Genomic DNA, 19,112 nt, shown 5'->3' on the forward strand with positions numbered 1-19,112 from the left:
AAAACAGAAAATTAAAATATATAACCTCCAGAACTATAAACTGAGACCAGCTGGTTTCCCACTTGGCAATAGCATCAATAATTGGCTTGCATTTTTCATACTGCAACTTCATTCTCACAATTTCTTCATCATGCTTTGATAAAAGTTCTTCTGTGAAGTCATCTGTAACACAAAAGCGGGAAGTTATGTCAAGTATGTGGCACACTATACTTTATACAAATTTAAAAAAGTTAATATAGGGTTGCTTATCCTCTCCAACACGGATATGCATCATTTAGATCACCCACAATTCAGCAATTATATGATTTCTAAATGCTTTGCCTCACACTTCCTTTGTGAGTGTGGCCATCTCCCTACATGGTCTCAAGGTATGTGTAATGTAGCCTTCCTACTGCCCAATGCAAACTACAAAGTAACACACCAAGGTACTCGCACTCACTTGTAGGAGGTACCAGCATGGTAAATAAGTATTGGTGCGCATGCATGTGCAATACTGTAACCCAAGTTGTATTGGTTGATGAAGTCTAAATCAAGGCTTGCACATGATGGATTATACGTGCACTAAAACTGGGTGTTTGAAATCAGCGTTAACAAGATTGACAGAATAGTAAAATAAAATGCTTGCTTAAATGAAAAGATAAGAGGGAGTTGTTTTTTTGAGAAAGGTTTAGCTACATTTTATGGTGTGTGCAGCATTATAACTAGACAAACAGTCCTTACACAGATGTGTTTAAGATTTGTTTTAAAAGGTTAAGTTTAATCCCACTGAAAAACCTGGATGCCAAATACAAGACAGTAAGCCTGGAGATAAAAGGTAAAGTTACATATCAGAAGGTTGCCACCTAAAATGCTATTATCCTAATTAGAGGTGGACGCCACGTATGTCAGAAAGCAGCCTCTGATGTGTGCCAATTTTATTAATGAAAGGGATCTTCATCACAAGCTAGCTCCAGTATAATAACTTTGTAGGCATGTAATCAGGAGCTTCCGTCTTTTAGCAAGATAACAGAAGAGACAGTGGACCACAATAGTTCTTTTCTCTTACCACTGTAGTATGGTGTAAACGCCTCTCTTTGCTCTTCGCTATAAAAACAATTATCCCAGTACGTCTTTAGCTCATGTCTTATCTTTAAGATTACTTGCTTCAGATTAGCCATCTTCATTTCCTCCAATCGTCCAAGCTCATTTTCCCACTGCAAGCAGAAGAAATTCACATTTTAATGCATAGCACATAACCTAAATATGAAACCTAAACCTGAAAAAGAACCTTCTCATGTTCAGAGTCCAAGTCAAAGAAAAGTATGATGAAGAAATAAGCCTCCATGGTTTCTTGCACATTAATTTCAAGGTAGAGCGCCCCTGTGGTACAGCAATCTATTCCTTTACCAGTTATCTACAAAACTTGTACCAAGGATGACTTCACTTGGAATCTGCACAAGTAGGGTAAGGTGAGGTGAATTCCCAATCCCGTGGGCCACATATGGGTTTTCCTCCCCAACAGGTCTGCAGATTAGGCTTCGCTGGACCGTGTTCAAAGAAAGCAAGCTGGGCTGCCCAGTGGGTGTGTCAGCTCTAAGAGCTTAAAGTGACACTAAACTCGGAGTAAATCATAAAAATGCATTCAAGTACCCTAACTATTAACAAAAAGTAGCTAATTTCTGTATCGCTCAGCTGTAGATCCTCAAACCTTTTACGGTCAGCTGTAGATCCTCCGATCTACAGTCCTTCCTTCTGGAGGGTGGCTACTTTTGTTGCCCATGATCCCTATGCATGTTGTAAAGTAGCCACCTCTCCAAGCTCACTCACTATGTCGCCCTGATAAAGGGACCCTGCGTGGCCCCAAAACATTAGTACTTGTGACAATTTAGTAAATTAAATGAAGATTCAAGTGTACACTATATGTTGACTGGTGATTATCCCATCTTCACTTTAAATGCAAAGGTCTGACTGCATAGTCTTCCTTTTAGAAAGTGATAATTCCAAGCACATGTTTGTCTCAAGCTCCTTCCACCAACAGTCTTTTGAACATATGCCTAGGTATTATGTGATTATCTCAAATAAAAAAAAAATGCAAAATATAGCTGTCGATGAAAAGGTAAAACTTTTTTTTTTTTAAAGAAAGAAGGTACAAAACTCACATAAAACTTGAATTGAATAAGCATCCAATGTCAACATCCAATAGAAGTCTCCTGCCCTCACAAGGGAGAGAGACATCTATACTGTTTGGATTCTGTCAAGTGTCTGCAGGTCCACTCACTGACACGTCACTCAGCTTCCTCCCACACACATTTCGCCGTGAACAACTTCATCTGTTGCACAAGTTTTATGTGAGGTGTTTTACCTTCTAATAACTTAAGAAAAAAATTATATATATATATATATATAATTAGAGGTGCCTAAAATAGAAAATTTAGAAACCGAAACCGCAATAGAAAAAATTATCAGGCCGAAACCGAAAATGTTTTAAATATTTTATTTATTTTTTTATAAACATTTCTTTATATTTATTCATTTTTTTTTATTAGCTATTTTTTTTTTTTACTTTACTTTTAGGGGCTTCGGGGAAATATCTCTTGGTATATAGCTCTTGGTTCCCGGTTCATATTACCTACAGTACTCATAGAAGGGAGTCTTCAGAGACAGAGCAAGCGCAAAGGCAACAGCTCTAGATCTGAGGAAAACTGTGGCAGAGTCTTCCTATAGCTACATGGAGACAAATCTTAATTGAAGAGGGAAAAAAATAATATTTAATTTGAATTACACTCATCCCCCATAGTTAGTTAGAGCAGACGTGCGACATTGAAACGGTCACACGTCGGCTCTATTGATCGGGGAGTGAAAATATACCACCGCTCGCTCAATCACTCACTCACTCACGGATGGGGGAGGAGGCGAGCATGGCTGGCTCTGCCTTTAGAGAGGCAGAGGCAGCTGTCAATCAGCCAGTGGGATGATCTCGACAGTACTGTTGGGATCTGTCCCGGCTGTGGCGCCCTCAGCATATAGCAGGCAATAGCCCGCTATATACTGAGTTTTGGGTCACAGGAGGACATTGTTATATATCCTCCTGTGACCATAAAGAAACCTATGGGGGAAAAAAGGTTACCCCATAGTTCTTTTAAGAAACTGAGGAGCCAGTAATATTGCATCATACACTTTTGCAGTCACCATGTTGCAATATGGTTGTCTGTATAACAAACGAAAGGAACAAAAGCTAAAACTGCAGGTCGGTGAATTACAATGGAAGAGATTACTGATAATTGCCGATTGTCAATAAGCATAAGGGTTCATATATAACCCAATAGCAATACTGTAACCCACAGATGTTAACCACAAAATCAACGTTCCAGTTTAGTAAGCCACTAAAAAGGTGGTTCCGATAGGTTGCGTCAAACCATCAATTTTTAAACCGTTTTTAACAAAGCCTCTCATGGTTGTAAAAGGTAGCACCTCAGCCTCACCGATCTCACAGATGATACTTGGGCTTCACCAGTCTTGCACATTAGCTGCGAAAGCTACTTGTTACTGTTACATGCATTATACTTTGCATTTTTTTTATGTAATAGAGTAATACACTAATACTTAATTTGAGGTCAGCTTTACAGACGAGACCAGCCCCACAGTCTGATAATTATTGCTCTAAACCACACTAATCTTAACAGCATATGTTTGAAATGTGCGGATTTGTTGCACATTTCCACTCATGAACACTCACCACTTTAATTTTCTCATAAATAGGGTTTCCAGAAATCTTCTGACACGCTTCTCTCTCTTCTTTGCTAATTTGCAACAGATCCCATAAAACCCCTACTTTTTCTTTAAGCGAGTTCAATGTTGATAAGAGTGCCTCCTTTTTGAGGTCTAGCTGTAGCAAAAAAATAACAGCAAATAACAAAAATCACACAATTTTAAAAAATTACCATTACCAAAAATGAAGCATTCGGGTATTGCATAAAGTGTAAGCACTTTTCCAATCATAAATACGTAAAATAAATGAGCACATATAAACCTCATAAAAAGGTAGCCATACAGGGCTTGATAAAAACAGAAAAGGAATCTTTAAGGTCTGGACATGGCTCAGATTAATTGGGCCATGTAGGCGTTAGTGATTATGAATGCTTACAAGGGTTAACATCACAATAGAGATTATCAAAAATGATAAACTCTGTATGACTGAGCAGGGAACATTTTCTTTAAGAATTTTTTATTCTTATTTTATTCTCTTTTCCGTGGAGACATTGTGAAGAATATGCATAAGGAACCCTGTCCAGTCCTTAGATCCTTGAGCCAAAATCTTCTCCAAAGTTGGCCAGGCCTGCCCAATCACTCCCCATAGACTTACTGGTAACTGTACTTAAAAACTAGAGATGCTATGAATATGGCCTCATTCAAGTCCATAGGAAGGTGCAGGAATTCTTTCAGATTTAAGGGCTAACTCCACCCAAGATACTCATTGCTCTGTGGTGGTTGTTGAAGGCTATTGCATCAGGCTTCAGTGGTGCAACAAGTCATGCCTGGAATCCTCTCAGATTTAAGTGCCAACTCCAACCAAAATACTCACCGTTTGGTGGTTGGCTGAATCACACAACAGGTCCTTAGGTTTCACAAAGCTCAATGTAGCCCATCATAGAGCCACATGAACCTAATGCAGTAAGAATCCAGCTTCCGCTTGTTAACATGTGTAGCGATAACTCCCCGCAGGGAGCCGCTGTTTGCCCGGTTCACATCTAGTCGGTCTCGGGGTTGATTTCCAGCTGCGCCCATTAGCACTAACTGCCCTCTCCTGGTGCCCATACATTGATGTCCACTTCAGTAGTATGATGCTAATTGAACATTTTATGCAACATCTTCTTAGGGAGAGAGGGTATAGGGGTTCTAGATGTCTAGGGGTAACCATCAGAAGCTCCAGACTCACCGGACCTTGCTAGAGTAACGATGCATTTCCACAATCCCGGAAAGAAACATTGACCATGCTCAGAAGTCCACATAGATCCAGGGCACCTCAAGAGCCTGCACTGGTCTTGGCTCTTTTCCTCTTTCCATCTCTCAGGCCTCCTCCATGTTGGAGGCCTCAGGGAAGCCTTTTTCCTCACTTCAGCCCATGCCCACCCCCAGGCCTCTTATGGGGGGCAGGCTGAACAGGACCCAGCTCTAATACATGGCTGGTCCAGGCGAGAGAGAGAGAGCACATGGCAGCTCCCATCAATATATGTACACTCTGCCAACAGGCACCACTGGCTGAGTGAAGCCCAGTAATTGGCTGCTGTAATGTACACATATTACCGTATCTCCTTTTGGCTGTCCTACAATATGACTGAGTCTCACTCTGCCCAGTATACGAGTCTCACTTCGCCCAGGGGGATACAGACAAGGTTAGGCATCTGGGATTAACCATGTAATCGCCCCTACAAATCCAGCCAGGCTGTCTACAGCCCTGGCTACCACTAAATGCATAGTAGGCACATCACAAAAGGCGATGGGCACTACACATTTAACTGTTAAGACAATAAGGCTATATCTCAAAATATTTGAAGGTGAAAAAACTCCAGGGGTTTGCTTTGCCAGCACAGTTAACTCCCCATAGACTTAAATGAAGAAGCGTTTACACCACCTCTAAGCTTTGGGATACAGCTACAGTTAAAGTAGTATTAAACTCTCAAACTTTTTTTCCAATAATGAATCCAGAACAAATATACCTCTCCCAGCAAAGAGTTTACATTTTTTGCCCAAACACTTACATCTTAATGTTTCTGAACAGCTGCTTCCAAGTTTCAACTCCCTGAACTTCCTGTTCAGTACAAGATCACAAACGAAAGTGCAGACTCCAGCAACTGTTCATATACTAGCTTGGAGGAGGGGGGCCTGGTAAGGGAATAGCTTGATTTACCATGTCTATACGTTTGTGGAGACACACACACACAGCAGTGACTGCAAAGCACTCTTCTTGAGAAAGAAGTCACTCCTAAACAAGAAGTCTCAGGAAATCAGCTAATTCTGCAGGAAGCTAAAACTTTTAAACATCAAGGAGCAGCATCTATTGTAAGTTATTACATCAGCATTTTAAATAGCTGGATTTTAATATCACTAAGACTGTGGGGAGGGACTGCACAGGCATGGCCAACACAGGGAAGAGTCTAGGTCTGAGGATGTAAGCACCAGACGTGCTTGCCACGGTTGTAAAGCGGTAAGTATACTGTGTGTGCAGGGGTTCTGGATTACATTAGGGGCATATGAAGGGTGGGCTGGAATTTGTTTAATAAATTTGTCCTGTAGGTTATATTTTTTTATTAACGGTTAGTATTTGTAGTTTCTTTTTAACCTAATAAAACGTATCCGTTAAACAAAACAGAAAGAAGCAGTGGCGAAGTTTAGTATAGTTACTATTAGACACGTACCCACTTTTATTGCATATTGAGATCCACTTACCTGTTCTTTTAATACCGTAAGAGCTCTAATATTCTCCGGTGTGAGGAAAAAAGCCTCGTCATCCTCACAGATGGCATCCTGCTCTAGGGAATTTTCAGGTTTTTGTCCCATTTCATCTAAACACTGTCGGATTTCTGCTCTAAGTGAGGAAAAGACCTCAAGGCGTTTTTTCTACAAGAAGATCACAAGGTTTTCCTGCATGTCAATATTTCATTGATACGTTGAAAGACATAGAATAAAATTATTTATACAGCTCCAAGGCTGATGCATATGACAAACACGCATTTTCCCAAAATGTACAACTGCACTTATATTGACACTAAACTCAGGAGCTAAATCTTAAAAATGCATTCGAAGCACTCCAACTAATTACAAAAAATGTATCTTATTTGTGTATTATTCAGCTGTAGATCCTCAAATAATCTCTGGATTCATACTGACATTGTCCTTCTGGAGGGGGCTACTTTTGTTCCAGATAGTCCCTCTGAGTGTTGTAAAGAAGCCATCACTCCAATCTCACTCCCACGATGGACTACAATCTCAATACAAATTAGTGAACTGAACATAAGAATGCAAACCATCACAGGAGTGAGATTGGAGTGGTGGCCACCTTACAACACACATAAGGACCATGGGGAAGAAAAGTAGCCACCCTCCAGAAGAAAGGACAGTGTCAGCATCAATTCAGAGATGACTTGAGGATTTACAGCTGAGTGATTACACAAATAAGCTACATTTCTGTTAAGAAGTTAGGGTACTTGAATGAATTTTTAAGATTTTACTCCAGAGGTTAGTGTCACTTTAAGTTCAGATACCATCAGCAAAGGCTCATGCTTACAAAACACTATGGTGATCTAAAATAGGAGTTGTGGCTAGGACAGTAGGAGTACAGAAAAAAACCTGGCAGCTGCTAATACCTCTCCAGGAAGCCAGCGGAGAGACTGTCCTAAGCCATTACAACACAAAATCAGGAGGCTTTAGTGTAAACAAGGCAGTCCTAATTTCCCAACGATAATGCTCTATAAAAAAAGAGGTGAACAGAACATTTCTGGTGCCAGTGACCGAGGTGGCAAGCAAAGAACTCAGCTGTGGTTAATTTGTTACACTCTAGCATGCACACAGTAGGGAACACCATTTGTGTTTGATGTCGGTATTGTGTAAGGGAATATTTATAAAGCAGTGACTCGGTTTAGAAAACATTCACTGCAGGTGAATCTTCCAGGTGCATATGTTTTAAGTGACAGTGACTCACTAGTAGTGAATTGTTTGGTTAAAGTCACATTCACTGGTTTTTAAATATGTTCTAAAGCACCTTGAAGTCACATAAGACAATCGTATGTGAACACCATCAAAGATTTATTTAGATGTCAGATTACCTTTTCTTCAGTCTGTGCCCGGATGTGCTCTTTGAGCTCTTCCAGCTGTTTATTACTTGGTATGCACCCTGATGGTATATAATATGGAGTAACACAGAGATCAGAACATAATGCCTGGTCTTTTTGTTGTAGGAGCTTCAGTTCTTCAAGACGGTCAGTCTTTTGTTTTATAAGAAACTCGTATCTCACTCTTAGATCTCGCTCAATCTGAAGAATAGTCATACCTTCTTCCACCTGGAAAAAGATAAAGAATTAGCAAAGTAATAAAGAAGCTTGGTGGGTAAAGAAAGTCTGTCAATACAGTTGTCTCACCTTGTAGTCCTCTATTGATAACTCGTGGCAAAGTGTCTTTATTTCCCTTCTGCAATATTGAACGCTTTTTTCAATCCTATCTTTCATTTCAATTTCTTCTGTTATCATGCGGTTAAACAACTCCTGCAGAATTGTACGGGAACAAACAAAAATCTCAGCACTAAAAAGGCATAGAAAGCTATTAGCTATCGAAAACCTATTCGCAATTGTGAAATCTAATTAGGACCACATACTTTACTAGCAGATGAACACAGAAGTGACATCCTTAAAGTGAAACTGAACTCAAGAAGTGAAGATCTGCTAGATTATAGAGAACTAGGAGGTGCACCGAAATGGAAATTTTAAAACCGAAATAAAAAAAAAAAAAATTGTCAGGCCGAAAACGTTTATTTTTTCAAATATTTTATTTTTATATAAAACGTTTATTTTTTCAAATATTTTTATTTATTAATTCATTTTTTACTTTAACTACCTTCCGTCCATGGCCGTTCGTGAACGGCCGGACGGAAGTCTGCTAGGAGCGGGAGGGCGTCTTAAGACGTCCTGCCCCTCCCCCTTCTCGCGCGCGGCACTCAGCGCGCACACGAGAGTGAAAACTGTAAGCATGTAAACAGCCAGCGATGGCTGTTTACATACAAGCGATCAGGCGTCTCTAGAGACGCCCGATCGCTTGCAGGAGCTGCGGGTGTGCGCCGCCCCCCCTCCTTGTCTGCTCGTCGCCGGTCCGTGATCCGATGTGGCCGGTGAGGCTGGAACCGGCACGGCGACGCTCTAACAGCAGATCAAAGGGAGATCATTACTTGATCATCCATTTGATCTCTCTTCCTGTCCCCGAATGCAGGAAGTGATGTATATTACATCACTTCCTGCATTCAGTGTCACTCTCCGGTGCAGAACACCGGAGAGAAGCTGATGAAGCAGATCTCTGCTTCATCAGCTTCTCGGGGGGTCCTTAGGTGACATCAGAGAATCAATGAACAGGAATTCTCTATACTGAGTGTTCCTGTTCATTCATAACATGACAGAGTATGTTTACTATAACTACAACTATGAATGAACAGGAGGTGATGTAGATCACTTCCCATTAATTCATAATTAAGGATATAGTACACATACCATATCCTCAATTATCTACAAACACTCAGCAATCAGTGTTTGCTCTCGCTCTTCTCTCTGACACGCTGTCACAGGAGGCTAAGCGAGCGGTGTAGAGAGGAAAGCCCAGCCTCCTGTGACAGCGCAGGCTGTCTCCGCCCTCACACCGCTCTGTCAGACTGTGATAGGAGGCAGAGCGGTGTGTGCGGAGACGCCGTCCGCTCACAGCGCTCTCCTCCCGCAGCGCTCGGCTATCACAGTTTCTCTCCTTCCCGCTGGGACACAGAGCAGCGCCCAGTGAGGAGGAAAGAAACCTGGGATGTGCCGATGTATCGGCAGGAAAATGGCACTTTCGGCATTGTGCCAAAAGTGCCATTTTTCGTCCTATATATCGGTGCATCCCTATAGAGAAATGTTAATTGTGCCATAACAGTACCCTGAAAAAACGATCTTGTGCCTTGAATCTCTCCTGAAAAGCAGCAATGCACTTCCTGTGATGTGAGCGTGAATATGGCCTCATATCTGTATATATGCAGAGTACGATCTAAAGCACTGCTGCCTCTGGCTGTTAGTTTAACCACCTCCGGGCCGGCCGTCCGGAGCTCTCTAGATCTGAGCGGGCGTCTCTAGACGTCCGCCCAGACACGCCCCCTCACGCGCGCCGCTGGGCGCGCGCGAGCGGGAAGTGACCGCAATTTAAAAACAGACAGCGGTGCCTGTTAACATACAAGCGATCCGCCGGCTGTAGAGCCGGCGGATCGCTTGTATTTTGCAACGATCGGTGCGGGCCCCCCCCCGCCATTGTCCCGCTGATCCCGGGCTCCGCTGTGCACGGTGCGAGCCCGGGATCAGCATGGTGCCTGTGTCACAGGTGATCAGAGGGAGATCGTTACACGAGCTCCCTCCGGTCACCTCTTATCTGCAAGAATGCGGAAGTGTTGTATATTACATCACTTCCGCATTCTTGTGTCACTCTCCAGCTTCAGAAGCTGCAAAGAAGCTGATGGAGCAGATCTGTGCTTCATCAGCTTCTTTTGGGGGGGTCCTAGGTGACATTAGGGGTCTTGGAGACCCCTGATGTCTCCATAAAGAGGACCTGTCACATATTTTGCTATCACATAGGGGGGTTTTATTAGTCCCCGTATGTGATAGCAATAAAGTTTAGTGGAAAAAAAAAGTCCCCCCCCAAAAAAGGTTTTAAGTTACACATAAAAAAGAATTAAAAAAATAAAATAAAAATTAAAAGTCCCCACCCATACATACACACATGCGTCGGGGGCGCATACGTGCAAAAAAGACGATTGCGCCCATTACGCCGCACATGTTACATATCGCCGCGAACGTCGGAGTGAGAGCAATAAGTCTAGGGCCATCAATCACTGATAACACTAAACTGATGAGCGGTAAATACGTTTAAAGCGTCGCCTATGGCCAATTTTGGTTGCGGGAAGTTTCTAGAGCTCAGTGTTTCTTTAAAAAAAAAAACATTAAACCTGATTCATCAACCTGCTATAGCACATACTATAAGGCACGATAAGGCGGCCTCTAAAAGCAATATTACACATTCACCTTACTGCAAAAAGGACTACTGCAGCTTGATAAATCAGGGCCATATATCTACCCTATTATTTTCACCTCATCCTCCCAAACAAAGCAGCTGCTACACTTAAAATTTAGTACAGCACATGCAGCCATACCTTTTCATCATTTGTGGATGTCGCATTAGCCAATCAGTTTTATGTTGTGGCTGATGAAGACTGGTAATCTGCTGCCCATATAAAACAGCCAAAACACACAAGGAGGCTAAATCAGATTATACTGAAATAATGGTGCTGAGTAACTGTTTTCTTAAAAAAAAAGAAAAATGCATACAAAGGACTAATTCTATGCTTCTGTGGAGAACGGCATATAAAGCCCTCCATGCAATAAAATATTTATGGCAATGTAAAAGGAAAAAAGAAAACAGCACTGCGCTTCAAACTCAAAAATTATATTCCTAAAATGTGAAAAAATAGTATAAAATGTGAAATTGTCACAAAGTGATACACAATTTTGTGTCATACACAACACCTGTGTTGCGCAATGCCTGTGCTGATGATAGTAGGGAAAACTCTAGGTCTAATGGTCTAGACACTATAAACAATAATAAACATGGGAGAAAAAAAAACCGTGCTAGTACATCTCATAAAATGTGTACAAGTGATGTATCCATTGAATATCCCATGTATGCATCCTCCCCAATTCTCAATGTTAAATGTTTTTATGTATTGTAAGATTTTATCTGTATGTATATATTATGGAGTATAGTTTGAAACGGGTTTAAGAGATTATACACACTAGAATGCAGCCTGAATGGGGTGACACCTAGTGGCAGGAATTTGATTACCATTATGTGTGATAGAAAAAAGGAAAGGAGTTTGTAATGCTCGTATGCAGACCGTCACCTCAGAGGAAGTCAATAGTGATGAAATGCATCACGTGGGCCGATCTATGCGAGCATTGCAATCATAGAGACAGGAGCTTCAGTGGACACAAGCCATGTGCGATTACCGTATTTTAATTGTAAGTGCATTTTAATCGTTTTAAATAAATTTATTCTGATATACTACACTATGGGAAGCTTATTTTTCTCTCTCTGACCACAAGCTTATTTTTCTCTCTCTGACCACAATTACCAAACTAATTAGGGGTATGGAGGACCAGAGCTACGAGACGGGGCTACTAAATTTAAACATGTTCACATTAGAGGTGAGGAGATTAAGGGGGGATATGATTTCCATGTACAAAATGTTCAATGGTGGTAGCAACATTAGCGATAAACTGTTTCAAATTAACTCCATTACAAAAACTAGAGGTCACCACCTAAAATTGGTGGAAAAAAAATTCCAGCACAAGGGGCGAAGGGGGTTCTTCACAGTAAGATCAGTTAGGGTCTGGAACTCACTGCCACAGGCGGTGATTTCAGCAAATAATGTGGAATTGTTCCAGAAACGTTTGGACGATTTCTTAAGGGACCGTAATATACAGGGGTACAGGGACTCCTAGAGTGAGATCCTAATAGGTTGGACTTGATGGACTAATGTCTTTATTCAACCTCAAATACTATGTAACTATGTAAGAGAAGGTGGAAGATGGAGGAATATTTTTTACACGATTTTGGAAAGATAAGCCAGAGTTGGGAGGAATCTACCCCAATTTATTGTATGATTAAAAACAAAAGGAGAGGATTTGGTTCTATATATCAACAAAGCGCTAATTGTTCATCTGAAATATGGTGAGCAATAGGAGTCGGTGAGTGCGGCCAGATCTTATCTTTGAGCACGGTGGAGACTGGAGAGCACTGATTCACTAATTGTTTTTGCATTCACGGACGTGGTGTTGATTATAAAAGTTGTAAGATATACCCTCACATATTTCAAGGACTTTATTGTATCAAGAAGTATTGGACGTCACATATGGTTATGTAGATTAAGTGGGAGTTATACATCTCTTGTGAGATTTAACACAGGTTTTTCTATATGTACACATTTTATGAGATGTACTAGCACGGGTTTTTTTTTTCTCCCATGTTTATTATGGTTTATAGTGTCTAGACCATTAGATGTAGAGTTTTTCTTACTATCATCAGCACAGGCATTGTGCAACACAGGTGTTGTGTATGACACAAAATTGTTTATCACTTTGTGACAATTTCACATTTTAGGAATATCATTTTTGAGTTTGAAGCGCAGTGCTATTTTCTTTTTTCCTATTTTGGGTGTACTCGCCTATTAAGCACAGCTGCTCTTAGAGTGTTATTTGATTCCTAGCGCAGTTTTTTTCTATCTAACAATGTAAAAGGAAAACTTAAGCAGGATTTTCACAATACCCATTTGGTCACGTATAAATTTGAATAATAAACACCAATAAGTAGTAACTATATTTGGGGTAACAGAATTAAAGAACCACATTTACAAAGCTATACTTTATTCTGCAGGTAAGATTTTAGGTTGCATTAGTAATCCCCGGCAGTACATTTACTTCCCACGTTACTTCAGCCTGACTAAGTTATGTGTCAGTTCCATTAACTTACATGGAAAGTCCTTTAAACCCAATCAAGCAGAAACAATGCTTAAAAAGGAGGTCGACTAAAGGAAATTTTAACACAATGAATATGCAGGGAAAGCTAAGTATAATTTTAAATTTTTCATCTATTGTTCCATATTTACAAGGACAACTATTTGTATGATGGATGTAAAAATAAAATTCTTTAATTTTTTTTTATATTATACACACAAACACTAGGTGCACCAAATAGAACTTAAATTTTTTTTTTATATATATATTTTTTTCTAAACTCTTTATATTTTTTATATTTGATTTATTTTTTAATAAATATTTGTATTTTTTAAACTTTACTGTCGGGGGCTCTAGGGAAATATCAGGGGTCTGAACAGACCCCTGATATTTCCCTTTTAAAATAGAAAAAGATTGAGAACACAGAGTCCTCAATTTCTTTTTGTGCAGCCCCGGTTATAAATGAACAGGAATCCTCTGCAGTGAGTGCTTCTGTTCAGTCATAACTTGAGGACAGAGTATGTTTACTATATCCACAAACATGAATGAACAGGAAGTGATGCAGAGCACTTCCCATTCATAAATAGGGACAGAGTAAATGTCCTCAATTATTTACAAGCAGCCAGCGATCACTGATCGCCGACTGCTTGTACCCACTCTCTATCATGACTCGCTGTCACAGGATGCAGTGCGATCAGTGCAGGGAGGAGAGCTCAGTCTATTTATACAGCTAACTCCTCCCCCCACACCGGCCTCCTGCGACAGCCGTCTCTACCCACACCGATCTCCATCCTGATTTGTCACAGGAGGCCATGCGGGGCGGTGCAGGAGGAGAGCCCGGACTCCTTTGACATACCGGCCGCTCACAGTGCTCTCCTCCCCTGAGAGTTTCTCTCCTCCACGCTGGACGCTTTGCTGTGTCAGAGTAATCACAGAGCAGCATCCAGCGGGGAGGAGAGAAGGCAGGCATGCACTGCAATTTCGTCCGAAAGATGGTTCTCTCAGCATTTTGCCAAATATGTTTCAGCAGTGATATTTCGGTGCATCCCTAATATATACACATACATATAGACTGCTTGGCCCTATAAAAAAAGTCACCATCTGGATTTAGCTAAGCAAATAGGCAAGAACCCTCTATTGGATAATCACTGCAGTGATTGATATGTTTCAGTCGGCAACAAGTTATTTAACCCCAAGTAATGCAGATGAGTACCTTCTCATTTCTTAAGCTGGCCATACACCTATAGATTATATGCTGATTTTCTATGGTCTGATACAAATCAGATTGTTCATGTATTTTGAGAGCCAACAGGGCCGCCTAGCAAGATACTGAAGCTTGGCCAGTGGGAGATTCCTCCATCCACACAGTTTAGCGTAGATGGAGGAATCTGTTGCACTTTTTCCATCAGACCATAGAAAATCTGCAGATAATCTATAGGTGTATAGCAAGCTTTAAACATCCATGTCTAAAGACAAATCCTGTCGTCGTGGAAGGGTCAAAGTGTTGGCCTGCATCAAGCAAAGAAAACAACTAAAGGAGATTGCTGAAACTGATAAAATTGGGTTTGGAACAGTCCAATGCATTATTAAAACTAGGAAGGATAGTGGTGAACCATCATCTTAAAGGAAGAAAGGTGGGCAACGTTATATGCCCAAAACAGCTGCCTACCTGAATATTCTGAACGACCAGGTTTTTTCATCAATGGATTTTTTTCTTCCCTGATGGCACATTGGGCATATTCCAAGATGACAATGCCAGGATTCATCAGGCTCAAATTGTGACAGTGTGGTTCAAGGAGCATGAGACATCATTTTCCCTAGGGATGCACCGATATATCGGCCGCTGAAACATTTTGTCCGAAAATGGCACTTTTGGCATATCCGAAAGAGCCATGTTTCGGCCGATACATCGGCGCATCCCTCGTCTACTTTCTCCCCGCTGGGCGCGGCTCTGTGTTCCAGCGGGGAGAAAAGAAAGTGACAGCCGGCCGAGCGCTGCGGGAGGAGAGCACTGTGAGCGGCCGGTGTCTCTCCTCCCACACCCATCACAGTCCGGAAGATCGGTGTGGGGCGGAGACAGCCAGCGCTGTCACAGGAGGCTGAGCTCTCCTCCCACAGCGCTCAGCCGCCTATCACTGTGCTGCAGAGCGGTGTGTGGGTCGAGACAGCCAGCACTGTCACAGGAGGCTAAGTTCACCTCCCTGCTCCGCTCGATCAGCCTCCTGTGACACCGGAGAGGAGAGCGAGCACAAACACTCAGCGATCAGTGATCAATGGTATGTTAACTATATCCTCAATTATGAATGAATGGGAGGTGAGCTACATCACCTTATGTTCATTCGTAGTTGTAGGTATAGTAAACATACCATGTCCTCATGTTATCAATGAACAGTAACACTCATGGAGGATTCCTGTTCATTGATAACAGGGGATACAGAAAAAGAGATTGAGGAATGTGTGTCCTAAATCTCTTTTTCTATTTTAAAAGGGAAACATCAGAGGTCTGTTTAGACCCCCAATATTTCCCTGAAGCCCCTAAAAGCAATGTAAAAAATAAAAATAAAAATGTTTACGGAGGTGGTACAATCACATGAATGGCAGGTCCCATGGTTTCCCAGCAGGACATTGCCCAAAGCATCGCACCGCCTCCACCAGCTTGCCTCCTTCCCATAGTGCATCCTGGTGCCATCTCTTCACCAGCTAAGCGACGCACCTGGGAATCCACATAATGTAAAAGAAAATGTGATTCATCAGACATCTTCCATGGACCAGTTCTGATGGTCACAGGCCCATTGTACACACACACACACACACACACAATGTCATTACCTCAATGTGTTTTCTCACTTCTCCAATTCTCTGCAGTCGCATTTCCTCTTTGATACCCAGTCCATCCCAGATATCCATAAGCCTTGCAAGTGCATTGTTTGCACTGGAGATGACAGATGAAGCCAAGACCTCACTACATCAAAGGGAGAAAGTTCTTCAGTAGAATAGATCCAAGCAAAGCATGGTTTATGAAAACTGGAAGATGCATGTTTCTCCCCTAAATCACACTCCTTCAGAAATGCTGATCCAAGTATAAAATCATTAAATGTGGTACTCACCCTCTCTCGGCATGGCACCGTCTCAACAAGAATCCACAACTGTCAGTCCACTTCTGAGTTCAATGACATCCAGATACTCACTTGATCCTCTGTCCCACCGGGCTGCCTCTCTCCTTCTATGTCCTGGCTTTTGTATGTTCCTTGCCATCTTCACGTCTACTACATTGTATTAGACATGATGACTCATGAAACCTAAGACAGCTGGAGCCTGGGGGAGAAGAGGCTGTGGGGACGGAGAATCAGGCGAGTATCTGTTATTTAGCTGCCTAGACAAAACGAGCAGTTAACCCTTGCAGTGCAGGAGCTGTTTGCACTGGAACCAGCAAAGCATTGCAACTGCGATCAGAGGATGGTGGTCCATCCTCTGAGATGATGTGCATGGTCACATGTCTAGTCACATGTGCCAATTTTCAGGAAGTAAAGGGAGATCTAGTAACCTGCCCTTAGTAAACATGGCCACTGTCAGAAGACTGGAGAAGAAAAGAGAAACAAGGTATCCAAAGAATACAAAGCCGCCAATTATCTAGAAGTATGTGTTTGTAGATTGTCATTTCCAAACATTTCTAAAGGTGTCTTTGTTATTTTAAAAATATTGTTAAAAAGGTCCACTTTAACTATTAAATGTATCTTATTTATGTATCACTTTGTAGATCCTCAAATCATCTCTGAATTCGTGCCAACACCGTCCTTCCTTCCTTCAGGAGCGGGGAACAGGTAACCCAGTTCCTTCCTATCAGCTTCTTTGGGGGTCCCTAGGTGGCATCTGGGGTCTTGGAGACCCCTGATGTCTCCATAAAGAGGACCTGTCACATCCTTTTTGCTATCACATAGGGGGTTTCTTAGCCCCCTATGTGATAATAAAGTTAAGTGAAAACCACAAAAAAAAAAATAGGGGAAAAAAATTAATGTTGCAAAATAGTCACATAATAAAAATAATTTAAAACAAAAAATCCTCTCCCATACATACACGAAAATGACGCCGCACATGTTACGCACCGCGAACGTCAGAGCGTGAGCAATATTTCTAGGGCCATCAATCACTGATAACACTAAACTAATGAGCGGCAAAAGCCTTTAAAGCATCGCCTTTGGTCAATTTTGGGTATTGTAGTTTATTGTGACTTCGTGGGTGCGCGCAAGAGGAGGTAACGCTGTCACTTCCGGATAGCCAAGCGGTGAAGAGAGAGGGCCGCCAGCTGTCAGATCCTGGCCGAGCGACTCTCTCCCCTCACCCATTCTGGATAACAGCTCTCTCTGCCGCAATACCCCCCCTCCATTTTTCCTCCGATGCCGGGGATCCGAGGAGAAGCTGCAGGCTGTGCCACTCCTCTACTCCATGCTGCCAAGCGCCCACTGTTGCCATGGCACCCTGTGCTCACCATGGCAGCCAGCCTTGGCTATGCACCCTCACAAATGCGCCCGAAGCGATTGCCTTAATCTTCTTGCCCTTCCTATGGCCCTGGGTGACTACATTACAATGCACAAAGGGACTGGGGAACAAAAGTAGTCGCCCTCCAGGAAGGACAGTGTCTGCAACAATACAGAGATGATTTGTGGATCTACAGCTGAGTGATACACAAATAAGATACATTTTGGTTAAAAAGGTAAAAGGTACATGAATGTATTTATAAAGGTTTAACTCCTAAATTTGATGTCAATTTAAAGAGAAACAACACCCTTTTCTTGTTTTTCTAAACCCCTTTTACCTTTTTCAGTGGGTTCTCCTTCATGATCATATATCTACGTCCAGCAAATCCAGTGTTGCTGTAAGGTACCCCCCAGTGTTGGTGTAAGGTAACTTCATCTTCCCCTCTCATCCTTCTTGCAGCCAGATCCCTGGTGACCCCTGTTTCTTGCAGCCAGATCCCTGATGGTGGAGGGGGCCAGCTACAAGAACCAGTATAAGACAGCAGGCACCAGTGGCGTAACAACCGGGGGGGTGCCAGAATGTCTGCCCCGGGCGCCAGCCGCTGGGCAGTGATAAGCAGGCGAATTAAAGATTTACCGGCAATAACGGGGCTGCCCTGGGGGCCTCAGGCGTGAGGACCCAGCGTGCAGCAGCTTCACAATGCAGAGAGAGACGGAGATCAGCACGTCGGTGACAAGGTGAGTGATTGAATGTTTTTTTTTTTTCTCGGTCTCCCGTGCTGCTTCCTCTGGCCGTGTAAACTGACACCAGCCAGGAGGACAGTGTCAGACGGCTGAGGAGACTAATCTCCCATTCCAGAACACAGAATAGCTGAACTTGAAAGTTTCAACTATTCTGTGTTCTATTACAAGAACACCATTTAGTTCAGCAGGTTTCAATTGAAGAGGACCGGGACCAAACGTCTTTAGGGCTCAGTCACACCAGATGCAGTGCGTTCCGGCCCGATTATGGCCAGAACGAACTGCCTCGCATTGCGGACGGCTCACTTTTTTGTGGGGCAGGAGGGCCATTGAAGTGAATAGCACCGTAGCCACGCCCTCCGGCTGCAATGCGATTGTCCGCACGGGATCGCGACGCACATTATGCCTGCGGTCCGGTGCGAGCAAAATAGTACTTGCAGCATTTTGAGCACAGGCATAATGTGCCTTGCGATCCCGTGCGGCCGTTCGCATTGTGACCAGAGGGCGTGGCTAGGGTGCCATTCACTTCAATGGCCCACCACACCCCCTGCTGCCCCACATAAAAGTGAGCCGGCCGCAATGCGAGGCAGTGCGTTCTGGCCAGAATCGGGCTGAAACGCACTGCATCTGG

General features: G+C 42.5%; 1 protein-coding gene across 1 annotated transcript in view; it reads right to left on the reverse strand.

Annotated features, from left to right (window-relative positions):
- LOC108788183 (protein regulator of cytokinesis 1-like) overlaps window positions 1-19,112 on the reverse strand; it is a 34,697-nt gene that overhangs the window by 13,368 nt on the left and 2,217 nt on the right. Inside the window, exons 2-8 of the mRNA XM_018557916.1 lie at window positions 16,095-16,227; window positions 8,115-8,237; window positions 7,803-8,036; window positions 6,427-6,597; window positions 3,716-3,865; window positions 1,046-1,193; window positions 26-162 (exon numbers count right to left, since the gene is read on the reverse strand). Coding sequence (XP_018413418.1) covers window positions 26-162; window positions 1,046-1,193; window positions 3,716-3,865; window positions 6,427-6,597; window positions 7,803-8,036; window positions 8,115-8,237; window positions 16,095-16,227 — 1,096 coding nt within the window. The remainder of the gene's footprint in view (window positions 1-25; window positions 163-1,045; window positions 1,194-3,715; window positions 3,866-6,426; window positions 6,598-7,802; window positions 8,037-8,114; window positions 8,238-16,094; window positions 16,228-19,112) is intronic.

The sequence above is a fragment of the Nanorana parkeri genome, unplaced genomic scaffold (genome assembly GCF_000935625.1).
Source record: "Nanorana parkeri isolate BGI_ZX_2015 unplaced genomic scaffold, ASM93562v1 scaffold310, whole genome shotgun sequence".
NCBI lineage: Eukaryota > Metazoa > Chordata > Amphibia > Anura > Dicroglossidae > Nanorana > Nanorana parkeri.